This window comes from Orcinus orca, chromosome 9, assembly GCF_937001465.1.
Source record: "Orcinus orca chromosome 9, mOrcOrc1.1, whole genome shotgun sequence".
NCBI classification, from domain to species: domain Eukaryota; kingdom Metazoa; phylum Chordata; class Mammalia; order Artiodactyla; family Delphinidae; genus Orcinus; species Orcinus orca.
The window spans coordinates 18,321,085-18,343,019 of NC_064567.1; the positions used below are offsets into that span (position 1 = coordinate 18,321,085).

At 44.0% G+C, this 21,935-nt stretch overlaps 1 protein-coding gene across 33 annotated transcripts in view; it reads left to right on the top strand.

Moving 5' to 3' along the window:
- Nucleotides 1-21,935, top strand: part of SLC35B4 (solute carrier family 35 member B4) — a 187,869-nt gene that overhangs the window by 21,820 nt on the left and 144,114 nt on the right. For 8 of the 33 annotated variants that reach the window (XR_007479316.1, XM_049714957.1, XM_049714959.1 and 5 more), the window contains 2 exons: nt 524-1,262; nt 20,617-20,698. Coding sequence is in view for 17 of the 33 variants with exons in the window: in XM_049714957.1 (XP_049570914.1) it covers nt 1,238-1,262; nt 20,617-20,698 (107 nt within the window). In the remaining 16 variants the exon portion in view is untranslated. The other 25 variants (XM_033432420.2, XM_049714969.1, XM_049714970.1 and 22 more) reach the window with 17 other exon arrangements.

A 21,935-nucleotide genomic window follows, 5' to 3' on the forward strand; every position in this document is an offset into this window, starting at 1 on the left:
ACGAGTCCCATGGCATTCAGTAGGGGCACGATAAATAAATGATGCAATCATGGAGGTTGGCAGCCGCCATATTTTTTGTTTCTTTGTTGGTACATTAGTTTAATTTCTGCTTCCTAACTCTCGTATTGTAACTTTAGAGGTGGGAGAAAGATGCTATAAACCAGATATGCATAGGGAAGGGAAATTCTTTTTCTCACTTGCCTTCATACTTTAGCCTTCTTGGGTTTTGAGAGAATAGAAAGGATCATGGTAAAAAAACCAAAAAAATCAAGAAATGCAACCCATTCTTGGAATATAAGTGGAGGCATAGGTTTCCAAAGTTACAATATTTTCACCTCTAAGATGAATTCCTATTCTAACTACCTCACAGGGCTATCATGAGGCTCAAATAAGATAATATGCATTTGAAAGCTCTTTGCTAGTAGGAAAGCATGATATGGGTGTAAGGTATTATTATCCCTTTAATCTTTCTGTTCTCATAATGGAGAAAATTTTCCAAAGACAAATTGGGAGCTCATTTCAGGCTCTCAGCTGCCTCTTGTTACATCATGTCCATGACAATTAATGCTGCAGAAGAGTCTGGCTGAATTCAAATAAACAGCACGTGAAGCACATTTGTCAGTCCTCTAACACTGCTGAAATCAGTGGGATTCTCCTGCAGGCCTCTAGGACTCATCGTGGGCTGAGAACACCACAGATGCCATTCCGGGTAAGACCTTAATTTCACGCGTTCCTGTTTTCTGCCCTTACCAGGCCACCAAGGCTTGTTCTGCAGGAGACCGTGGCTGTTCCCTGGGCTCGTAGAACACAAAGTCCCCAGAAGTGAATTTGGAGAGCTCTGCCCAGACCCTCCGCCCCCTTTGGGACCGAGGGACCCGTTTCCCCGGCTGCTGGGAGTCGTGGCAGCTGATGGCTCTTCATTAAGTCCTGATCTGGGCACAGCCCTCAGCCTGAGAGTCCCTGTTCCAAGGCCACATTCCCTCCCATACCCGGTGTCTCGTCAGAGTGGGGAGGGGCAGGATAAAGGGCTGGCTCCCTTGTCTCAAAGTGGGACAACTCTGAAGGGCCATGCCTCTCCAGAGCTCCTGGTAGGAGCCACTGAGGGCTCTGGGGCAATTTTATTGTCACCCAGCTTCTCCCTTTTCCCAGTCCTGTATCCCTCACCCCTCACAGGTGTCATTCTTGAAAACACTCCCTAATAAATCTCCTGTGTGCTGATCTCCAAGCAACTCTACCTATGAAACGGCTCAAACAGTTTTATGGTGAGTGGGTTACTGGTCTGCAGGGATTGGTCCTCTCAGCCCTTGGAGAAGCTAGGTGGGTCTCACGTCAACCCGTGTCCCCCAGCGAGTTGCCTTGTCCATGAGCTGCATTCTCCATGTACCCTACATCGCCAAACAAGCCTTATTTTCTAGGTCCTATGATGCTAAAAAGGCTGGGAAGCACTAATGGAATGTGTAGCATGCTCAGAAATTAATATCTTTTAATATAGTATGGTTGCCTTTCCGATACTTCTTTACTAATTACTAATTCCCTCTCTTCTTTACTAATTCTACCGTCATTTTAATTCCAGGCTGTCATTTTCTCAGCCTAAAAACAAAGCAAAACGAGCTCCCCACATTTCCAGCCTCCTCTGCAGCCAGGGAGAACCACATCTGTAGTTCTTGCCCAGCAGAGAGGAGCGGGCATTTGTCAACCCTCTACCTTCCCCCATAAGGGCATCTCCTCACTTGCTTTTTTGGCCCCTTCTGTGTCTTCCTGCCTGGAACAGGGATGGGAGGCTGATGAGCGAGAGGAGACCCATGTACTAGTGTATTCATCATCTATTGCTGCACTAAAACATTTACCCCCAACTGGAAGCTTTAAACAAACATTTATTATCTCACAGTTTCTATGGGTCAGAAATTATAGGGGAAGGGGTCATTTTTATATATTCTCAGGGTCCAACAACCCATAGGTGGTATAATGTGGGAGGGAACTACACAAGGCTGTAAATTCCAGGAGGCAGGGATCACGAAGGGCCCTCTTGGAGGCTGCCCAGTGCCAGCACCAGCTGTGGCCCCATGAGACACAGCCATCCGGATGCAAAATATACTCACTCTCCCCCTGAAGCTGCAGATGTCTCATCCCACTGCAGCATCAACATACAGTTCAGAACCTCGCCCTTTAAGTCAGGTCCAGGTGTGGATGAGGCCTGCAGCTCCTCCAGGGTGGTTCCACCCCGCGTCCCACGCGTTCTCTATGGTACAGCATTTCAGCCTCAAGCCTCACACATCGGTGTGTAAAGCAGAAGGGAAAAGAATAATTTGGCTGTTATTTCAATCCTCTCTCTTCCTCCCCATCCATTGCATGCTTAGAGGGTGACTATATGAACCTGTACACACACACACACACACGCACACGCACATGCACACACACACACACTTCCCGCAAAGCACATTGTGAGAAATGGTGTTCTAACCAAATAGGCAAGACAAGGAAGAGGGTGCTCGAGCAGGAATACCAAAACTGATATATATATATATATATATATATAAAAAAATAAATGTTGAGCCTTCTTTTAATTTATTTATTTTTATTTTTTGCTATGTTGCGTCTTCGTTTCTGTGCGAGGGCTTTCTCTAGTTGTGGCAAGCGGGGGCCACTCTTCGTCACGGTGCACGGGCCTCTCACTGTCTTGGCCTCTCTTGTTGCGGAGCACAGGCTCCAGACGTGCAGGTTCAGTAGTTGTGGCTCACGGGCCTAGTTGCTCCGCGGTGTGTGGGATCTTCCCAGACCAGGGCTCGAACCCGTGTCCCCTGCATTAGCAGGCAGACTCTCAACCACTGCGCCACCAGGGAAGCCCCAAAACTGATATTTTTGTGATGAGAACAAGACTGTGATCAGAAATGCTGCTCGCCAGTGGCTGATCCAGCGGAAACCAACCGGGGATCCAAACTCTTCTTCAACCCTCCCCGAAGCTCCCCATAGAAAGTGGTGATGCAGCAAGAGTGGGATGGGACGGGAGATGCTGGCAAGTTTAGGACTGAGGTGGTAAGAGTTGGGAGCAGGAAAGGAATGAATAGTAGAGAAGTTTCTCGGGCGGTGCGCCCTAGGTTCAAACCTTCCGAGGTGTTCTGCAAAGCCCTTTGCAGGACACAGAAACACCCCTCGGTGAGACTATCTTTAGTTGCTGAATTGTTTAACTGTGACCCGAGGTCCTTCTTTCCTCTCTCGTTGACGGCACATCTCCGGCATTGCATTAATTTCTGATAACTCTCTCGGGCACGGCCAGCCAAGCACCTTCTTCACTGCGCTGTCTGTGTGAAAAGCCACACCTACATGTTCTCAGAGGATGATTCCAGGCACAGATATAAAAGCCAGCCCTGAATACCAATCTGCTGGCTTTGCTGTCTGTGCAGATGTTCCCAGAGATTCACACTCTCTCCGTGCTTTCAAAGTTCATTCTACAAAATTAACATTAATAACGAAATGAAACTCACTTGTGTTTTTCAACTGAGGCCACCAAACCAGATTTGAGGTTCAACCTTTTTCATTCTGTACCCAAGGAGGAAAAATTTAAGAGCATATAGCCAGTAGCTAGCATCAAATCACCTTGGCTATTAGTCTCTATCTGATCCTGGTCCCTCATTTCCAATAATTCCGCCTGCTTTGTTTCATCTGGCCACGCCTTTGCCGTGAGCCTCAGCTCCAACTGAATCCTGGCCTTGGTTTCAAGGACTTCAGCACATCCAAGAATAGGATAACACCTTATCTTGCATCCTCCGAGGACTGAGGTCCCATTTTGGAACCCAAATTCTTGAAGGGAATTGTTGACTTACCTGGCAAAAGTCCCCCCCTGGTGCCTACTTGTTCCAGACTTGGAGTCTGGGTTTGTTGGAATCCTAACTGTTCCCAGGTCAAGGTCGGTGGTCTTTCAACCACCTCACAAGTGTCCCTGACTTGTCTGACCACCTGTGAGAAACGTGGCTTTCACAGCTGAAAGGGACTTTAAATGTCATCTAGTTCAACCACTGCAACCTATCTTGCCTGACAATAAACTCAGGAAATTATTCGAACAACTCTTCAGATTCAGAGCTCTCCCCTTGTCATGCTGAATAAGAATGACTTAAAGTCAAATATTTCAAAAAATTTCTCTCTAATGCCAAGGGCCAGGGCTGCCTTGGAGGTCTAGGGATGCTACTGGGTTGACCAAAAATTTCGTTCAGGTTTATCCGTAAGATGCTACAGAAAAACCCAAATGAACTTTTTGGCCAACCCAATATTTTTCAAATTGTTTTAATAACCGTCTAGCTAATGGGTAGAGGAAGCCTGGCCATCACTGTCAGACACATGGAGCCAAGTTTCAGACAGCAAAGAGGGGATGGGCGTGAAGGGGAGGCAACCCCGCACACTTCGGACTTCTAGAGCCATGGCCAGGTTGTCCTCTCTGAGATGGGCAGGGACACCCCAGCTGCTCCTAATTCAGTCCTGGGATGAGGCCGTCTCCTCAAATACTGTGGACAAGGCTCTTAACTAAAGAAGGAAGACAACCTTATGGGTTTCAGCTTTGCAGTTTGGGGATGATCTAGGAGTATGTGGACCTGCACTGCTCTAGACGGCCCTTTAAGATAAACAACAGCTTCCCTGACTCATGGTCAGCTCAGGAGCTATGGACAAGCTGTGCAAACAGGCCCCCACCTCCACCCAAAGCTTCAGAGCTTCTTTGCAACTCAACGACTCTCCCAGAATAGTCCTTGTAGGCTGTCCCTCATTCAGTCATAGAGCTCAACACCGGTCCTAGACCCTGTCCTGGTCCCCATTTGTCTGAAATTGCACCCTTACAGACCAGCCAGGTCAGAGGACCCCAGACAGGCTAGATGGCCATACTCATTAGGGGAGGCTGGAGTGTGGGCATACTGCATTTTGTAGACGTGGAGAAAGCCCAGTCAACTAAATCTGGGAAACCCATGAAGTGTGGCAGATTTGGGGCAAAGTAGAATCAACAGGGACAAAAATAATTCAGAAGACACCCTGCTGGGAGCTCCAAAGCTTCTAAGAGGAGGCTGCCTGACTGCACCAAAATCAACTTGACTGTCCTGCAAGTCAAGGGCACACTAGGTCATGGTGATGGCAATGGCTGGGCAGAGGAAGAAAGGCATAGAACCACACGACTCGGAAGCTTTGGCTGGGCCACTTCTAGGATATTTATAGAAGCAGGCAGTTTGGAGGTATCTAGCCAAATAGTGTCAAATTACTTAGTCATTAAACTACATGTAAATATATCCCTGGGAAGGGATGGGATTAACCCAAAACTTTTATAGGGGTTGGGGGAGGGGCGGTGAAACTGTGCAGCTCTCAGCCAATGTGTGGCCTGTCACACAGAGAGCCCTGATGTCTGGGGGCCAGAAAATTCCAGTGGAACCCCAAGCACGGGGGAGACTCCGCAGGGCCTTCTGAGACCCATGGGCGGAGCACGCTCCTTCCCACCGCTGGCACGAGCAGGGCGTGGAATCAATGGGTCCCTCAGATCCGCAGAACATAGCAGGGAAAGGCGATTCCAGAAGGAGAGAGCAGGCCTGATTAATGCACTGCAGCCTTTGAGAAGATTAATGTGTGGACAAGGGGAAACCAACGAATGTAATTTATGTAGACTTTCAAAAAGGCTCCACACTAAGGGCTATTTTTAAAAGTCACCGTGGAATCTCGGTTTTAAAGGACTAGCTTTTTGAGGTTAATGTCAACGAGACACCCACATTTTCCCTCTGCTCCTGCCACAAAATGTGGACGACTTTTACCCCATGGGGCATTTCCAAGCAGATTCCTACCTCCTCTGGCCCCTCCAGAAGTGATTTTCGATAGCTCCCTTATGAATTCCCATCTGGTTCCTCTCTTAACGCTTTCCACCTAATGTGTAATTGTACGTGTATATCTCGTCCCCCAACAGACTGGAACCCACCTGAAGACAGGGGCAGAGTCTTCCCATTTTTGCATCCCATCAGCCCTCTGACTGGGGTTCCCGCCCCCTGAATCAGAGAAGACACTGTGACCCCAGACCAGCAATCTTAACCACTATGGTTTACGCCTGGGGCTACGTCCCAAGTGCCTCAAATTCAGCATGGCCAGCCCTGCAGCCCTCATCCCCAGCCCGTCACACAAGCTGATCTTCCTGTGCCCGCTTTTGGTTAGTGGCATCGTTCCCCACCCACCTGGCGGTGCCCACTTCTCTTCATCCTCACTGCACCCACCTTAGCCGGGGCCCCCACTGCTGCACCTGTATTCCGACACCTTCCCACTGGCGAAATCCTTCAAAGGCCAGTGCACAGGGCTCTCCATGTCCGCTCCTGATTTCCCAGTTTCCCCTCCAGCCTCACCTTCTGTCCTGTGTGTGCAGAGCTGGAGCCGCTGCCAGGTGGGGGCCCCTGCAAGTCCTTCACCCACCACGATAACTCCTACTGTCCTCCTGTGACCTTCTGCTCTTCCTCGCCTTGCTGCTTCCAGCTTCTTCCTGTAGTGAAATCCTGCTTGTCCTTTATATACCAACTCAGGTGCTGTCTCCTCTGAGAAAACTTCTCCCAACCCCCGGTCTGGGTTTATTGTGTTTCCTACGTGCTCCTTCCTCCAACTCAACAAACATTTCTCGAGCAGCTACTATGTAACAGGCATTATATTAGGCGAAGGTGATAAACCCACCCTCACAAAATGAAACATGGCTTACAGAGGTTCCTGCAAAGAAGGAACAGATTGAAGGTAATGCTAATAATGTAAGTACAAACGAATAAGAATTTTCTTCTGAACTGACATTGCCTCATACAAGCTCTTTGTCAACCACATTTTGAGATAAAAACAATGATTTAATCAGACCTGACAAGAAAACTGCCAAAAGAATACAAAACTATCACCAAGCCTTCTTGAAATATGGATTTGCGTCCTCTGTCGTTAAGGGCAAACCTTGCCCTATTTATAATTCTCATCTCGATATCTTAGTTAACAGTGATAATGCATGTGTACAATTTATAAATAAATATACATACCTTGGAGTATATACATAGCGCTCTCTCTATATATAGATATAGATATAGTAGATATAGGAACCTAGAAGGTTTTGCTTATTTATTTGTTATTTTCTAGTTAAGGTGTACAATCAAGACTTCAGAAACCATTTCATTCAAGAACTGAAAGAAGACAATATGGTAGAACTGGGGAGTAGAGGAGAGAAATTAATCTAGCAAGGTAAGCAGGGCACATATTTCTACTTATCATACTATTTATAATTGTTTATTTTAGGGATTCTTAACCTGGTATGTAGGGTTAAATTATACCCAATAATTTATGTGTATGAGTATTTTGTGGAGATGATGCATAACCTTCATACAATTCTCTAAATGTCTATGTCTTAGTAAATGTTAACTATTGATTTAGTTAATGGTCTGCCTCTCCCAACTAAATTGTGTTCCTTGTTGTCAAACACCTCATCTTTATGATCATCATAATAACAGGTATGAAACAGGCATTCAATAATTATTGGATGAATGAACGATTTACTTATTGCTTTCTCTTCCAGCATTGGAAGACAAAGAAACCAGAAAACCAGATGCAGACAAAAGCAGTTCTTTCTCATAGAAAGAGAGTTTTGTAGGTTTTATTCAATACACGCTTACATAGCACTTACTGTGTTCAGAGACTAGCCTAAGTCTTTGAGCAATATTAACTCCTTCAGTCCTTGTAATTAAACTGAGGAGGAAGGTACTATCATGGTCCTACTTCTTGGGTGGGGAAGCTGAGTCACAGAGAGGTTGAGTGGCTTGTTGAGGGAACACAGTTGGTAAGGGGCAGAGGCAGGGGTCAAACCCAAACAGTCTGGCTGCAGAGTCTGTGCTTGTGACCACCACACTGTGGCATAACCTGCATGTCAGCTCATGGGTAAAGTGTCGTGTCATCAGAAGATACTCAGTGTAATCTGCCAGCAAAGACACCTGCCGTAACCTCCCTTACTCTGTGGCAAAGAATGCCCTTCGAAAACAAAGTAGGAAAAAGCAGAGCTAGGTTCAAAGGGCTGGGGTTCCTACAGCTGTGAATGATGGGGCTTGAGTGGATAGATGTACTTTGTAAGATAGCAAACTGCTGACAAAGTTGTGAGATAATATTTAACGTTTGATTGTGGAAATTCTCAAACATATCCAAAGGTGTAGAGAAAAATACAATGACCCTCCATGTACCCCTCACCCAGCCCAACAGTTACCAACACGTGGCCAGTCACATTTCGTCCGTACTCTCACTTGCTCCCCCATTTTATTATTTTGAAGTAAACTCCTGATATTGTGTGATTTCATAGTGGGACTTTAAAATATTGTACTACTCACTTAGAAACTGTCTAGCATTGGAGCCAGGAGACTTGAGTTTGAGCCTTGCCTCTAGAACTTTCTAGCTGTGTCCTTGGGCAATAACGTCTCTGAGCCTCAGTTGCACCATCTGTAAATGATGGATGATAATACCTGTCTCACCGCATAGTTTTGAGGGGCAGATAATTCAACACACGTGAGAATAATTTTTAAACTGTATGGTCTTAATTGAACCTCAGTGTAACTCTGCTTCCACCCTGCCCCACCATGAGAACTGTGATGGTTAATTTTATACGTCAGCTTGGTGAGACGATGGTGACCAGTTATTTGGTCAAATACCTGTCTGAATGTTGCTGTAAAGTATTTTTAAGGTGGGATTAACATTTACAATCAGCTGATTTTAAGTAAAGCAGACCACCCTCCATAATATGGGTGGGTCTCACCCAACCAGTTGAAGGTCTTCAGAGAAGACTGAAGTTTCCCCCAAAAGAAGAAATTCTCCCTCCAGATTGTAGCATAGAAATTCTCCCTGGTTTTTCAGCCTTTGGACTATAGGCTGCAATGTTAACTCTTACTCAAACTTGCAGCCTGCCACTCGACTATGGATTTTGGGCTTGCCAGCCACACTGTCATGTCTGACTTCAAATTGGGATTTGCCAATGGGAGTCAACAGCAGGCAATTGGAGGGAGAGAGAGATTGGTGTATTTATTCCCTTGGCTTTCTCCTCATAGGTCGTTCCAAGCTGCTCTTCCAAAGTGGTCTTCTCCACTGTCGAGGTTCAGTACTGCTTCCTCCCCTCCCCTCCAGGTGATGGGATGACAATGCTCTCCCCACATTGTCCCCAGCCCCAGGTACTATCCCTTGTGGTTTCCTCACACTGTGCCCACAATTTTGCAAATAGTCCCTTTATTAAACTCTTCTCAATTACCCATTTGAGTATGCCATCTGTTTCCTATAGGGACCCCGAGTGATACATATGGTAGAGAAAGCAGTTTAACAGACAATCACATGCTAGGTATGTAGATTAAACAAATTCACTAAGAATTCCATTAGGAACACTTCAAGTGCTCATCAGCATCATTTTTCCGGAGTCCCCAGACTGCCATGTTCCAAGCTCTCCAGCTCTCTGGGAAACTCAGCTCATGCCTCCCCCACCCCCTCCCTCTCCAAGGTGTTCTTTACTGGGAGCTGGCACTCAGATACGTCAAGTCTGCCCTTGACCCTTTACTGCATCTTAGCGGGGGGGGAAACCAACTCCTCCCCTTTCCCACAGCATCACTTCATCTCCTTCCTTCCACGCCAGCTGCATCCTCTTTCCCCATCCTCTGAGCCTTACTCCCTCTGGGACCAGCTAGCCCACAGCCTCTGAAACAGCTCAGTCAAGGCCAGAGTTCCCCATCAATGCCTCATGATCGCCTCCCCAGTTCACCGTCCCTCACATACATGTACAAATACAAAAACGCTTCGGTTAGTTAGGTTGCTACTGTCATTTTTCTTTTAGATGTGGTGACTCAATAGTTCGGCCATTTCTACAGAACTACATGGTTAATTTCCACGCAGAGCTAATTGGATATCCTTCCATTTCCCCACTAGTCCCCTAGCCTGGCTCCTGCCACCCCTCACTCCCATAAATATTTATAACTTCACTCCAAATATTAGCAGTATGTTTTGAAAAACACATCCGATTATACCAGGAATCTGATATTACATTCGAAGCTAGTCACAGCCTTTCCTTCCTTGACAGCTTACTTTGAAAACTGGAAAACAAGCTTTCTTTTTTATAAAAAAATTAATAAACAAAAAAACACAAAAACTTGACCTCTATTCACCAGCACAACAGTGTGTGGAAATTTTGCTTTAAATAATTAAAAATATTAATAAACTACAAAGCAAGAGATATCCATTTTAAGGAGACATTGATACAATGTAGTGATTTTGATGTTCCCCTGATTTCATTAAAATGGGATTATGGGTGGGTGGGTGTGTGAAGCCATAAGAACAAACTCAAAGACCAAAAAGTACAAAAGCTGTTTGAAAGCTAGTTAAAATGGCCTTCAGGTTTTGGGGAGCAGCAATAAAGTCCACACCATCTCCCTGCCAACCGCCCTCTCTGTCACAAACATGCAATTTGGATTCAGCCAGCGTTTCTGCTTTTGGACTTTATTACTCAGCTGGTGAAGGGCCCCTGGACGTGAACATTACCCACCTCAGGGTCATCAGTCAGCAGGGCTCTCTTTGACATCCTTCTCCACCCAAACCTCCATTAGACCATGGCACCTGGAAATGGGGGAGCTTCCCAGAGCAAATCCGCCCAGCCCGTGTGGCCAGGGAAGGCTCTTCTACTCAATAGTGGGGAGAAGTAGTGTGGGACAAGGCTGAGAGTCTCTGGGAACCAGGCCTGCTGGGGACCACAGCAGGGACCCAACCCCCCACCCAGCCTGACCCCCTCACCTGGCCTCACTCCCCACCTAGAAGAGGTGGCAGAAACCAGAAGGTCCCCACAAGCTTCACAGCTTTTAAGAGGCAAGTAGCTCTTCTTTGTCCTTATAAGCCATTAGCCTCCACGCCTTGGGAGGCACTTAGAAACAGTAGGTGAGAAGTAAAGAAATACGCCCAGACTTTCCCCTTCTGCACACACTTCACTATCCTGCTCTCTAAACTCTTCTTCTCCAAACCTGCCTCCTTCACTCACTCCACCGTTTCTCTCAAACCCACTTTGAAAGAGGGTATCAAACAGCCAAAGGAAAGAAAGAGGTTTTCCATGGAAATGTTGTCTTCTACATTTTCTCTCTGGAATTAAACTCCAAGGCTGTGTGATGAGTGCATCTGTTGGGATGTTCAGTTCTTTCTACTACTCTGTCTTTGCGTGTCTTAGGAGGGGCCTGGGCTTCAGGATCAGGTAGATCTGGGTGCTATTAATTACTAGATGACTTTGCAATAGTATTTAACCTTTCAGGGTCTGCAGTTCCTCATTTGTCAATAGGGCCTCATAAGGGGATAATTATGAAGATTAAGTTTAGTTAATGAATACAAAGAAACTATGGGCAGAACTTAAAATATTTGGGGTCTTCAATCACACAAAAGATACCATTACAGGGGCACAGAATTTGCATATTCTTTTCAGATGAATAGTTAAGGCCCATTCTGAATGTAGACAGTATGAGACTTACCAAGGGGGAAACCCCAGCCTGGAAACTCTGAGAAACAGGCAGAGCGGCTTCACCCCAATACTCCCATCTCCTAGGTTTCTAAACTAAATCTCTCCTGAGAATTAAATTCTCCCCTTGAGTTTGCGTGCTCCCAGCTGCACTGGGCCCCAGTGTCTTCTGTTATTTAAATGGATCAGAAGTTCAAACGCGGACACGATCCTGTTTCTGTCTTTAGCTATGACACTTCTTCCCACCAAGTCTGCAGGACTTGCATCAGGTCTCCTGGTTCCATTCTTGTCCCCACTACAGTCTGCACTCACAACAGTGAGAGGAAATTTCTTCTTTTTTTTTTTAACATCTTTATTGGAGTATAATTGCTTTACAATGGTGTGTTAGTTTCTGCTTTATAACAAAGTGAATCAATTACACACATACATATATCCCCGTATCTCCTCCCTCTTGCGTCTCCCTCCCACCCTCCCTATTCCACCCTCTAGGTGGTCACAAAGCACGAGCTGATCTCCTGTGCCATGCGGCTGCTTCCCACCAGCTATCTATTTTACGTTTGGTAGTGTATATATGTCCATGCCACTCTCTCACTTCGTCCCAGCTTATCCTTCCCCCTCCCCATGTCCTCAAGTCCATTCTCTAGGAGGTCTGCATCTTTATTCCTGTCCTGCCCCTAGGTTCTTCATGACCTTTTTTTTTTTTTAGATTCCATATATATGTGTTAGCATACGGTATTTGTTTTTCTCTTTCAGACTTACTTTACCCTGTATGACAGACTCTAGATCCATCCACCTCACTACAAAGAGTTCAATTTCGTTTCTTTTTATGGCTGAGTAATATTCCATTGTATATATATGCCACATCTTTTTTATCCATTCATCTGTCGATGGACACCTAGGTTGCTTCCATGTCCTGGCTATTGTAAATAGAGCTGCAACGAACATTGTGGTACATGACTCTTTCTGAATTATGGTTTTTCTCAGGGTATATGCCCAGTAGTGGGATTGCTGGGTCATATGGTAGTTCTATTTTCAGTTTTTTTAAGGACCCTCCATACTGTTTTCCATAGTGGCTGTATCAATTTACATTCCCACCAACAGTGCAAGAGGGTTCCCTTTTCTCCACACCCTCTCCAGCATTTGTTGTTTGTAGATTTTTTGATGATGGCCATTCTGACTGGTGTGAGGTGATACCTCATTGTAGTTTTGATTTGCATTTCTCTAATGATTAATGATGTTGAGCATTCTTTCATGTGTTTGTTAGCAATCTGTATATCTTCTTTGGAGAAATGTCTATTTAAGTCTTCTGCCCATTTTTGGATTGGGTTGTTTGTTTTTTTGATATTGAGCTGCATGTAAATTTTGGAGATTAATCCTCTGCTAGTTGCTTCGTTTGCAAATATTTTCTCCTATTATGAGGGTTGTCTTTTCATCTTGTTTATGGTTTCCTTTGCTGTGCAAAGGCTTTTAAGTTTCATTAGGTCGCATTTGTTTATTTTTGTTTTCATTTCCATTTCTCTAGGAGGTGGGTCAAAAAGGATCTTGCTGTGATTTATGTCATAGAGTGTTCTGCCTATGTTTTCCTCTAAGAGTTTTATAGTGTCTGGCCTTACATTTAGATCTTAAATCCATTTTGAGTTTAATTTTGTGTATGGTGTTAGGGAGTGTTCTAATTTCATTCTTTTACATGTAGCTGTCCAGTTTTCCCAGCAACACTTATTGAAGAGGCTGTCTTTTCTCCATTGTTTATTCTTGCCTCCTTTATCAAAAATAAGGTGACCATATGTGTGTGGGTTTATCTCTGGGCTTTCTATGCTGTTCCATTCATCTATATTTCTGTTTTTGTGGCAGTACCATACTGTCTTGATTACTGGAGCTTTGTAGTATCGTCTGAAGTCAGGGAGCCTGATTCCTCCAGCTCCATTTTCCGTTCTCAAGATTGCTTTGGCTTTTTGGGGTCTTTTGTGTTTCCATACAAATTGTGAAATTTTTTGTTCTAGTTCTGTGAAAAATGCCATTGGTAATTTGATAGGGATTGGATTGAATCTGTAGATTGCTTTGGGTAGTATAGTCATTTTCACAATATTGATTCTTCCAATCCAAGAATATGGGATATCTCTCCATCTGTTGGTATCATATTTAATTTCTTTCATCAGTGTCTTATAGTTTTCTGCATACAGGCCTTTTGTCTCCTTAGGTAGGTTTATTCCTAGGTATTTTATTCTTTTTGTTGCAATGGTAAATGGGAGTGTTTCCTTAATTTCACTTCCAGGTTTTTCATCATTAGTGTATAGGAATGCAAGAGATTTCTGTGCATTAATTTTGTATCCTGCTACTTTACCAAATTCATTGATTAGCTCTAGTAAAGTTCTGGTAGCATCTTTAGGATTCTCTATGTATAGTATCATGTCATCTGCAAAGAGTGACAACTTTACTTCTTTCTGATTTGGATTCCTTTTATTTCTTTTTCTTCTCTGATTGCTGTGGCTAAAACTTCCAAAACAATGTTGAATAATAGTGGTGAGAGTGGGCAACCTTTTCTCTTTCCTGATCTTAGTGGAAATGGTTTCAGTTTTTCACCATTGAGAACAATGTTGGCTGTGGGTGTGTCATATATGGGCTTTATTATGTTGAGGTAAGTTCCCTCTATGCCTACTTTCTGAAGGGTTTTTATCATAAATGGGTGTTGAATTTTGTCAAAAGCTTTTTCTGCATCTATTGAGATGATCATGTGGTTTTTATTCTTCAATTTGTTAATATGGTGTATCACATTGATTGATTTGTATATATTGAAGAATCCTTGCATTCCTGGGATAAACCCCACTTGATCATTGTGTATGATCCTTTTAATGTGCTGTTGGATTCTGTTTGCTAGTATTTTGTTGAGGATTTTTGCATCTATGTTCATCAGTGATACTGGCCTGTAGTTTTCTTTTTTTGGTGACATCTTTGTGTGGTTTTGGTATCAGGGTGATTGTGGCCTCGTAGAATCAGTTTGGGAGTGTTCCTCCCTCTGCCATATTTTGGAAGAGTTTGAGAAGGGTAGGTGTTAGTTCTTCTCTAAATGTTTGATAGAATTCACCTGTGAAGCCATCTGGTCCTGGCCTTTTGTTTGTTGGAAGATTTTTAATCACAGTCTCAATTTCAGGGCTTGTGTTTGGTCTATTTATATTTTCTGTTTCTTCCAGGTTCAGTCTCAGAAGGTTGTGCTTTCCTAAGAATTTGTCCATTTCTTCCAGGTTGTCCATTTTATTGGCATATAGTTACTTGTAGTAATCTCTCATGATCCTTTGTATTTCTGCCGTGTCAGTTGTTACTTCTCCTTTTTCATTTCTAATTCTATTGATTTGAGTTTTCTCCCTTTTTTTCTTGATGAGTCTGGCTAATGGTTTATCAATTTTGTTTATGTTCTCAAAGAACCAGCTTTTAGTTTTATTGATCTTTGCTATTGTTTCCTTCATTTCTTTTTCATTTATTTCTGATCTGATCTTTATGATTTCTTTCCTTCTGCTAACTTAGGGTTTTTTTGTTCTTGTTTCTCTAATTGCGTTAGGTGTGAGGTTAGGTTGTTTATTTGAGATGTTTTTTGTTTCTTAAGGTAGGATTGTATTGCTATAAACTTCCCTCTTAGAACTGCTTTTGCCGCATCCCATAGGTTTTGGGTTGTCATGTTTTCATTGTCATTTGTTTCTAGGTATTTAAAAAATTTATTTAATTTTGTCTGTGTTGGGTCTTCGTTTCTGTGCGAGGGCTTTCTCTAGTTGTGGCAAGCGGGGGCCACTCTCATCACCGTGCATGGGCCTCTCACTATCATGGCCTCTCTTGCTGTGGAGCACAGGCTCTAGACGTGCAGGTTCAGTAGTTGTGGCTCACGGGCCTAGTTGCTCCACGGCATGTGGGATCTTCCCAGACCAGGGCTCGAACCTGTGTCCCCTGCATTAGCAGGCAGATTCTCAACCACTGCGCCACCAGGGAAGCCCCCTAGGTATTTTTTGATTTCCTCTTTGATTTCTTCAGTGATCTCTTGGTTATTAAGTAGTGTATTGTTTAGCCTCCATGTGTTTGTATTTTTTTACAGATTTTTTCCTGTAATTAATATCTAGTCTCATAGCATTGTGGTCCGAAAAGCTACCTGATATGATTTCAATTTTCTTAAATTTACCAAGGCTTGATTTGTGACCAAAGATACGATCTATCCTGGAGAATGTTCCATGAGCACTTGAGAAGAAAGTGTATTCTGTTATTTTTGGATGCAATGTCCTACAAATATCAATTAAGTCCATCTTGTTTAATGTATCATTTAAAGCTTGTGTTTCCTTATTTACTTGCATTTTGGATGCTCTGTCCATTGGTGAAATTGGGGTGTTAAAGTCCCCTACTATGATTGTGTTACTGTCGATTTCCCCTTTTATGGCTGTTAGCATTTGCCTTATGTATTGATGTGCTCCTATGTTGGGTGCATAAATATTTACAATTATTATATCTTCTTGTTGGATTGATCCCTTCATCATTATGTAGTGTGCTTCTTTGTCTCTTGTAATAGTCTTTGTTGTAAAGTCTATTTTTTCTGATATGAGAATTGCTATTCCAGCTTTCTTTTGAGTTCCATTTGCATGGAGTATCTTTTTCCATCCTCTCACTTTCAGTCCGTATGTGTCCCTAGGTCTGAAGTGGGTCTCTTGTAGACAGCATATATACGGGTCTTGTTTGTGTATCCATTCAGCCACTCTATGTCTTTTGATTGGAGCATTTAATCCATTTACATTTAAGGTAATTATTCATATGTATGTTCCTATTACCATTTTCTTAATTGTTTTGGGTTTGTTATTGTAGCTCTTTTCCTTCTCTTGTGTTTCCTGCCTAGAGAAGTTCCTTTAGCATTTGTTGTGGTGCTGAATTCTCTTTGCTTTTGCTTGTCTGTAAAGGTTTTAATTTCTCCATTGAATCTGAATGAGATCCTTGCTGGGTTGAGTAATCTTGGTTGTAGGTTTTTCCCTTTCATCACTTTAAATATGTCCTGCTACCCACTTCTGCCTTGCAGAGTTTCTGCTGAAAGGTTAGCTGTTAACCTTATGGGGATTCCCTTGTATGTTATTTGTTGCTTTTCCCTTGCTGCTTTTAATATATATTTTTTGTATTTAATTTTTGATAGCTTGATTAATATGTGTCTTGGCATGTTTCTCTTTGGATATATCCTGTATCAGACTCCCTGCGCTTCCTGGACTTGATTAAGTATTTCCTTTCCCATATTAGGGAAGTTTTCCACTATAATCTCTTCAAGTATTTTCTCAGACCCTTTCTTTTTCTCTTCTTCTTCTGGAACCCCTATAATTCGAATGTTGGTGCACTTAATGTTGTCCCAGAGGTCTGTGAGACTGTCCTCAATTCTTTTCATTCTTTTTTCTTTATTCTGCTCTACAGTAGTTATTTCCACTATTTTATCTTCCAGGTCACTTATCCATTCTTCTGCCTCACTTATTCTGCTATTGATTCCTTCTAGAGAATTTTAAATTTCATTTATTGTGTTTTCATCATTGTTTGTTTGCTCTTTAGTTCTTCTAGGCCCTTGTTAAACGTTTCTTTTATTTTCTCCATTCTATTTCCAAGATTTTGGATCATCTTTACTATCATTATTCTCACTTATTTTTCAGGTAGACTGCCTATTTCCTCTTCATTTGTTTGGTCTGGTGGGTTTTTACCTCATTCCTTCATCTGCTGTGTGTTTCTCTTTCTTCTCATTTTGCTTAACTTACTTTGTTTGGGGGTCTCCTTTTCTCAGGCTGCAGGTTCGTAGTTCCCATTGTTTTTGGTGTCTGCCCCGAGTGGCTAAGGTTGGTTCAGTGGGTTGTGTAGGCTTCCTAGTGGAGGGGACTGGTGCCTGTGTTCCTGTGGATGAGGCTGGATCTTGGCTTTTTGGTGGGCAGTTCTGCGTTCGGTGGTGTGTTTTTGGGTGTCTGTGACCTCATTATGATTTTAGGCAGCCTCTCTGCTAATGGGTGGGGTGTGTTCCTGTCTTGCTAGTTGTTTTGGCATAGGGTGTCTAGCACTGTAGCTTGCTGGTAATTGAATGGAGCTGGGTCTTCGTGTTGAGATGGATATCTCTGGGAGAGCTTTTGCCGTTTGATATTACGTGGATCTGGGAGGTCTCTGGTGGATGAATGTCCTGAGCTTGGTTCTCTCACCTCAGAGGCACAGGCCTGACGTCCGGCCAGAGCACCAAGACCCTGTCATCCACATGGCTCAGAATAAAACGGAGAAAAAAAGAAAGAGAGAAAGAAAAAATAAAATAAAATGAAATAAAGTTATTAAAATAAAAAGTAAAAAATAATTATTAAATATAAAAAAATTTTAAGTAATAAAAAATATAAAAAAGAAAGAAAGAAAGATGAGAGCAACCAAACCAAAAAACAAATCCACCAATGATAACAAGAGTTAAAAACTATACTAGAAAAAAAAAACGGACAGACAGAACCCTAGGACAAATGGGTAAAAGCAAAACTATACAGACAAAATCTCACACAGAAGCACACACATACACACTCACAAAAAGAGAAAAAGGGGAAAAAAAAATATCGTTGCTCCCAAAGTCCACCTCCTCAATTTGGGATGATTCGTTGTCTATTCAGGTATTCCACAGATGCAGGTACATCAAGTTGAGTGTGGAGCTTTAATCCGCTGCTCCTGAGGCTGCTGGGAGAGATTTCCCTTTCTCTTCTGTGTTCGAACAGCTCCCGCGGTTCAGCTTTGGATTTGGCCTCGCCTCTGCGTGTAGGTCGCCTGAGGGCGTCTGTTCTTCGCTCAGACAGGACGGGGTTAAAGGAGCCGCTGATTCGGGGGCTCTGGCTCACTCAGGCCGGGGGGAGGGAGGGGTATGGAGCGCGGGACGGGCCTGCGGCGGCAGACGCACGCGTGACATTGCACCAGCCTGAGGCGCGCCGTGCGTTCTCCCGGGGAAGTTGTCCCTGGATAATGGGACCGTGGCAGTGGCCGGCCGCACAGGCTCCCGGAAGGGGGTGTGGATAGTGACCTGTGCTCGCACACAGGCTTCTTGGTGGCGGCAGCAGCAGCAGCCTTAGCGTCTCATGCCGTCTCTGGGGTCCACGTTGTTAGCCGCGGCTCGCGCCCGTTTCTGGGGCTCCTTTAGGTGGCGCTCTGAATCCCCTCTCCTCACGCACCAGGAATCAAAGAGGGAAGAAAAAGTCTCTTGCCTCTTCGGCAGCTCCGGACTTTTCCCGGACTCCCTCCCAGCTAGCTGTGGCGCGCTAGCCTCTTCAGGCTGTGTTCACGCCGGCAGCCCCAGTCCTCTCCCTGGGATCCGAACGAAGCCCGAGCCTCGGCTCCCAGCCCCGCCCGCCCCGGAGGGTGAGCAGACAAGCCTCTCGGGCTGGTGAGTGCCGGTCAGCACAGATCCTCTGTGCGGGAATCTCTCCGCTTTTCCCCCCTGCACCACTGTTGCTGCGCTCTCCTCCGCGGCTCCGAAGCTTCCCCCCTCCGCCCCCAGCAGTCTCCGCCCGCAAAGGGGCTTCCTAGTGTGTGGAAACCGTTCCTCCTTCACGGCTCCCTCCCACTGGTGCAGGTCCCGTCTCTATCCTTTTGTCTCTGTTTTTTCTTTTTTCTTTTGCCCTGCCCAGGTACGTGGGGAATTTCTTGCCTTTTGGGAGGTCTGAGGTCTTCTGCCAGCGTTCAGGAGGTGTTCTGTAGGAGCAGTTCCACGTGTAGATGTATTTCTGATGTATTTGTGGGGAGGAAGGTGATCTCCACTTCTTACTCTTTCACCATTTTGAAGCTCCTCCGAGAGGAAATTTCTCAAAAATAAATCAGACCGTGTCTCTCCTCTGCTCATCATCCCCCAGGGGCTCCCATCTCCCTCGGGGTAAAATCCCAGTTCTCCATAGTGGCCTGCAAGGTGCTCCATGACATGGTCCTCCCCCACCCCACCCCTGCTGTCTCTTCCAGCTCATCCACTCCAGCCACACTGACACCAAACACACCAAGCGCATGCCAGCCACAAGGCCTTTGCACTTGCTTCCCTTGATCTGTAAGGGTTTTTTTTTTACACCAGAAGTTTGTATGACTTGCACCATCACTTTTTTAAGACTTCTCAAGCATCAGTGAGGTCATCCCTAACCATCTAAAATATAGAATAGTTTGCACACACACACACACACACACCACACCACACCACACCACACCATACCATTACTTCTATACCTGTGTGTTGCTTTATTTTTCTTCATAGCACACAACATCATCCAACATACTATGCCTTTTCAAATGACCAGACTTTATGTTTAGAACAGTTTAAGGTTTACAGAAAAATTGAGCAGAAGGTACATAAAGTTCATAGTTTACATTAGGGTTTATCTTTGTGTTGTACAATTCTATGGGTTTTGACAAATGCATAAGGTCATGTATCCACCGTTACATGTTATCTATCCACCATGTGGTATCATACAAATAGTTCCACTGCCCTAAAAATCCTTGTGCTCCACGCATTCATCTCTCCTCCCTCCCCCAAATCCCTGGTAACCACTGATCTCTGTTCTGTCTCTGTAGTTTTGTCTTTTCCAGAATGTCATACAGTTGGTATCATACAATATGTAGTCTTTCAGGTTGGCTTCTTTTACTCAGCAATATGCATTTAAGATTCCCCCATGTCATTTTGGTGGCTTAATAGCTCATTTATCTTTTTTAAGTCACTGAATAATATTTCATTGTATGAATGGATCACAGTTTGTTTATCCATTCACCTATTGAAGGACATTGTGGTTGCTTCCAATTTGGGGCAATTATGAATAAAGATGCTATAAACATTTGTGTGCAGGGTTTTATGTGGGTATAATTTTCAACTCATTTGGGAAAATACCAAGGAGCATGATTGTTGGATCATACAGTAAGCATATGGTTAACTTTGTAAAAAACTACCAAACTGTCTTCCAAAGTGGCAGTATCATTTTGCCCTCCCACCAGCAACGAGTGAGAATTCCTGTTGCTACACATGCTCACCAGCATTTGGTATTGTCAGTGTTTTGGATTTTAGCATTCTAATAGATGTGTATGATATCTTGTTATTGTTTTAATTTGCAATTCCCTAATGATATATGACATTGAAAAAGCCTCTGTATTTTTTTTCCTAGTTCATCAGCCCTATGGTATCAAAGACTCCTCTGTTTCACTCATTGCTATTTCCCCCAGGCCTCAGAACAGCATCTATATAAGGTAGGCTCGTTGTAAGTGTTTGTTAAATTAATTAATTAATTTTAAGAGGAGCGGATTTTATCATTTTTAATTCTCAGTTGCACCTCATGTCCAAGATGACCCCCCAACATCTTGTGGAGACTGGTCTTCCACCCCTAGACCACTGTGGACCTGACATTGTGAGATGGAGCACAGCTCCAGAAGGGGCAGGGTGACAAAGGCAGTCTCTTTTATTTTTTAATTTTATTTAAAAAAAATTTTTTTAGTCTTTTTTATACTGGGGGAATGTGGTGGGCCGAATAATAGCCCCCTAACGATGCCCACATCTTAATCCCCAGAACCTGTGAATATGTTGCCTTAAGTGATAGAAGGGATTTTGCAGGTGTGATTAAATTGAGGCTCATGAGATAAGGAGAGTAGCCTGAATTAGCCAGGTGGGTCTAATTAACCAAAAGCGTCCATATATAAGGGAGGCAGGCGGGTCAGAGTCATAAAGGTCATGTGATGATGGAAGCAGAGGTCAGAGTGTTGCAGGGCCATGAGCCAAGGAATATGGCAGCCTCTAGATGCTGGAAAAGGTGAAAAAGAAGGATTCTCTCCAAAACCTCCAGAAGTAACACAGCCACACCGACCTCCAGACCGGTAAGAGAATAAATTTGTGTTGCTTTCAGCAATTACGTTAGTGGTAATCTGTTTCAGCAGCAATAGAAAACCGACACAGGAGGCACCTGCATATAAGAAAATAATGAAATTGTGTGAGAAATGCTAGAATCAAAACTCATCTCTGTGATAGACTGAGCTTGAAGATGAGGAAATGATTAAAACCTCTTTAGACGAAAGCATTGTATTTTCAACAGTGTGCTCAAAAGGCAAGGAGGAATAAGGGGTCAGTCCCCTGGAGCTCGGCCCACCAATGGTGCAGAGAAATTGAGCATTTGTTTCCCGTAGACTGTGTGTTGTTTACCTCTGTATGCCCAGAGCCTGCTGAAGCATTAGGCAAAGAGTAGGTGCTCACTGAATGCATGTGGAATGCATGGAGTGGCAGGAAATGGAATAGAAGGGAAAACTGGGGCAGAGGTAGAGGTCTTACTGGAAACGGGAGAGATTTACTTACCGGCAGCTGTCCAGGTGCCAAGACTCCTCTGAGCCTATAGAGGCCCCTCCTGGAAGAGGGAAGGAGACAGAACTACAAAGAAGGTCAGAGGAGGTGCTTGTTGCTCAGAGGAGGTCTGTTTTGCTTCCATTTTCAGTAGTGCCT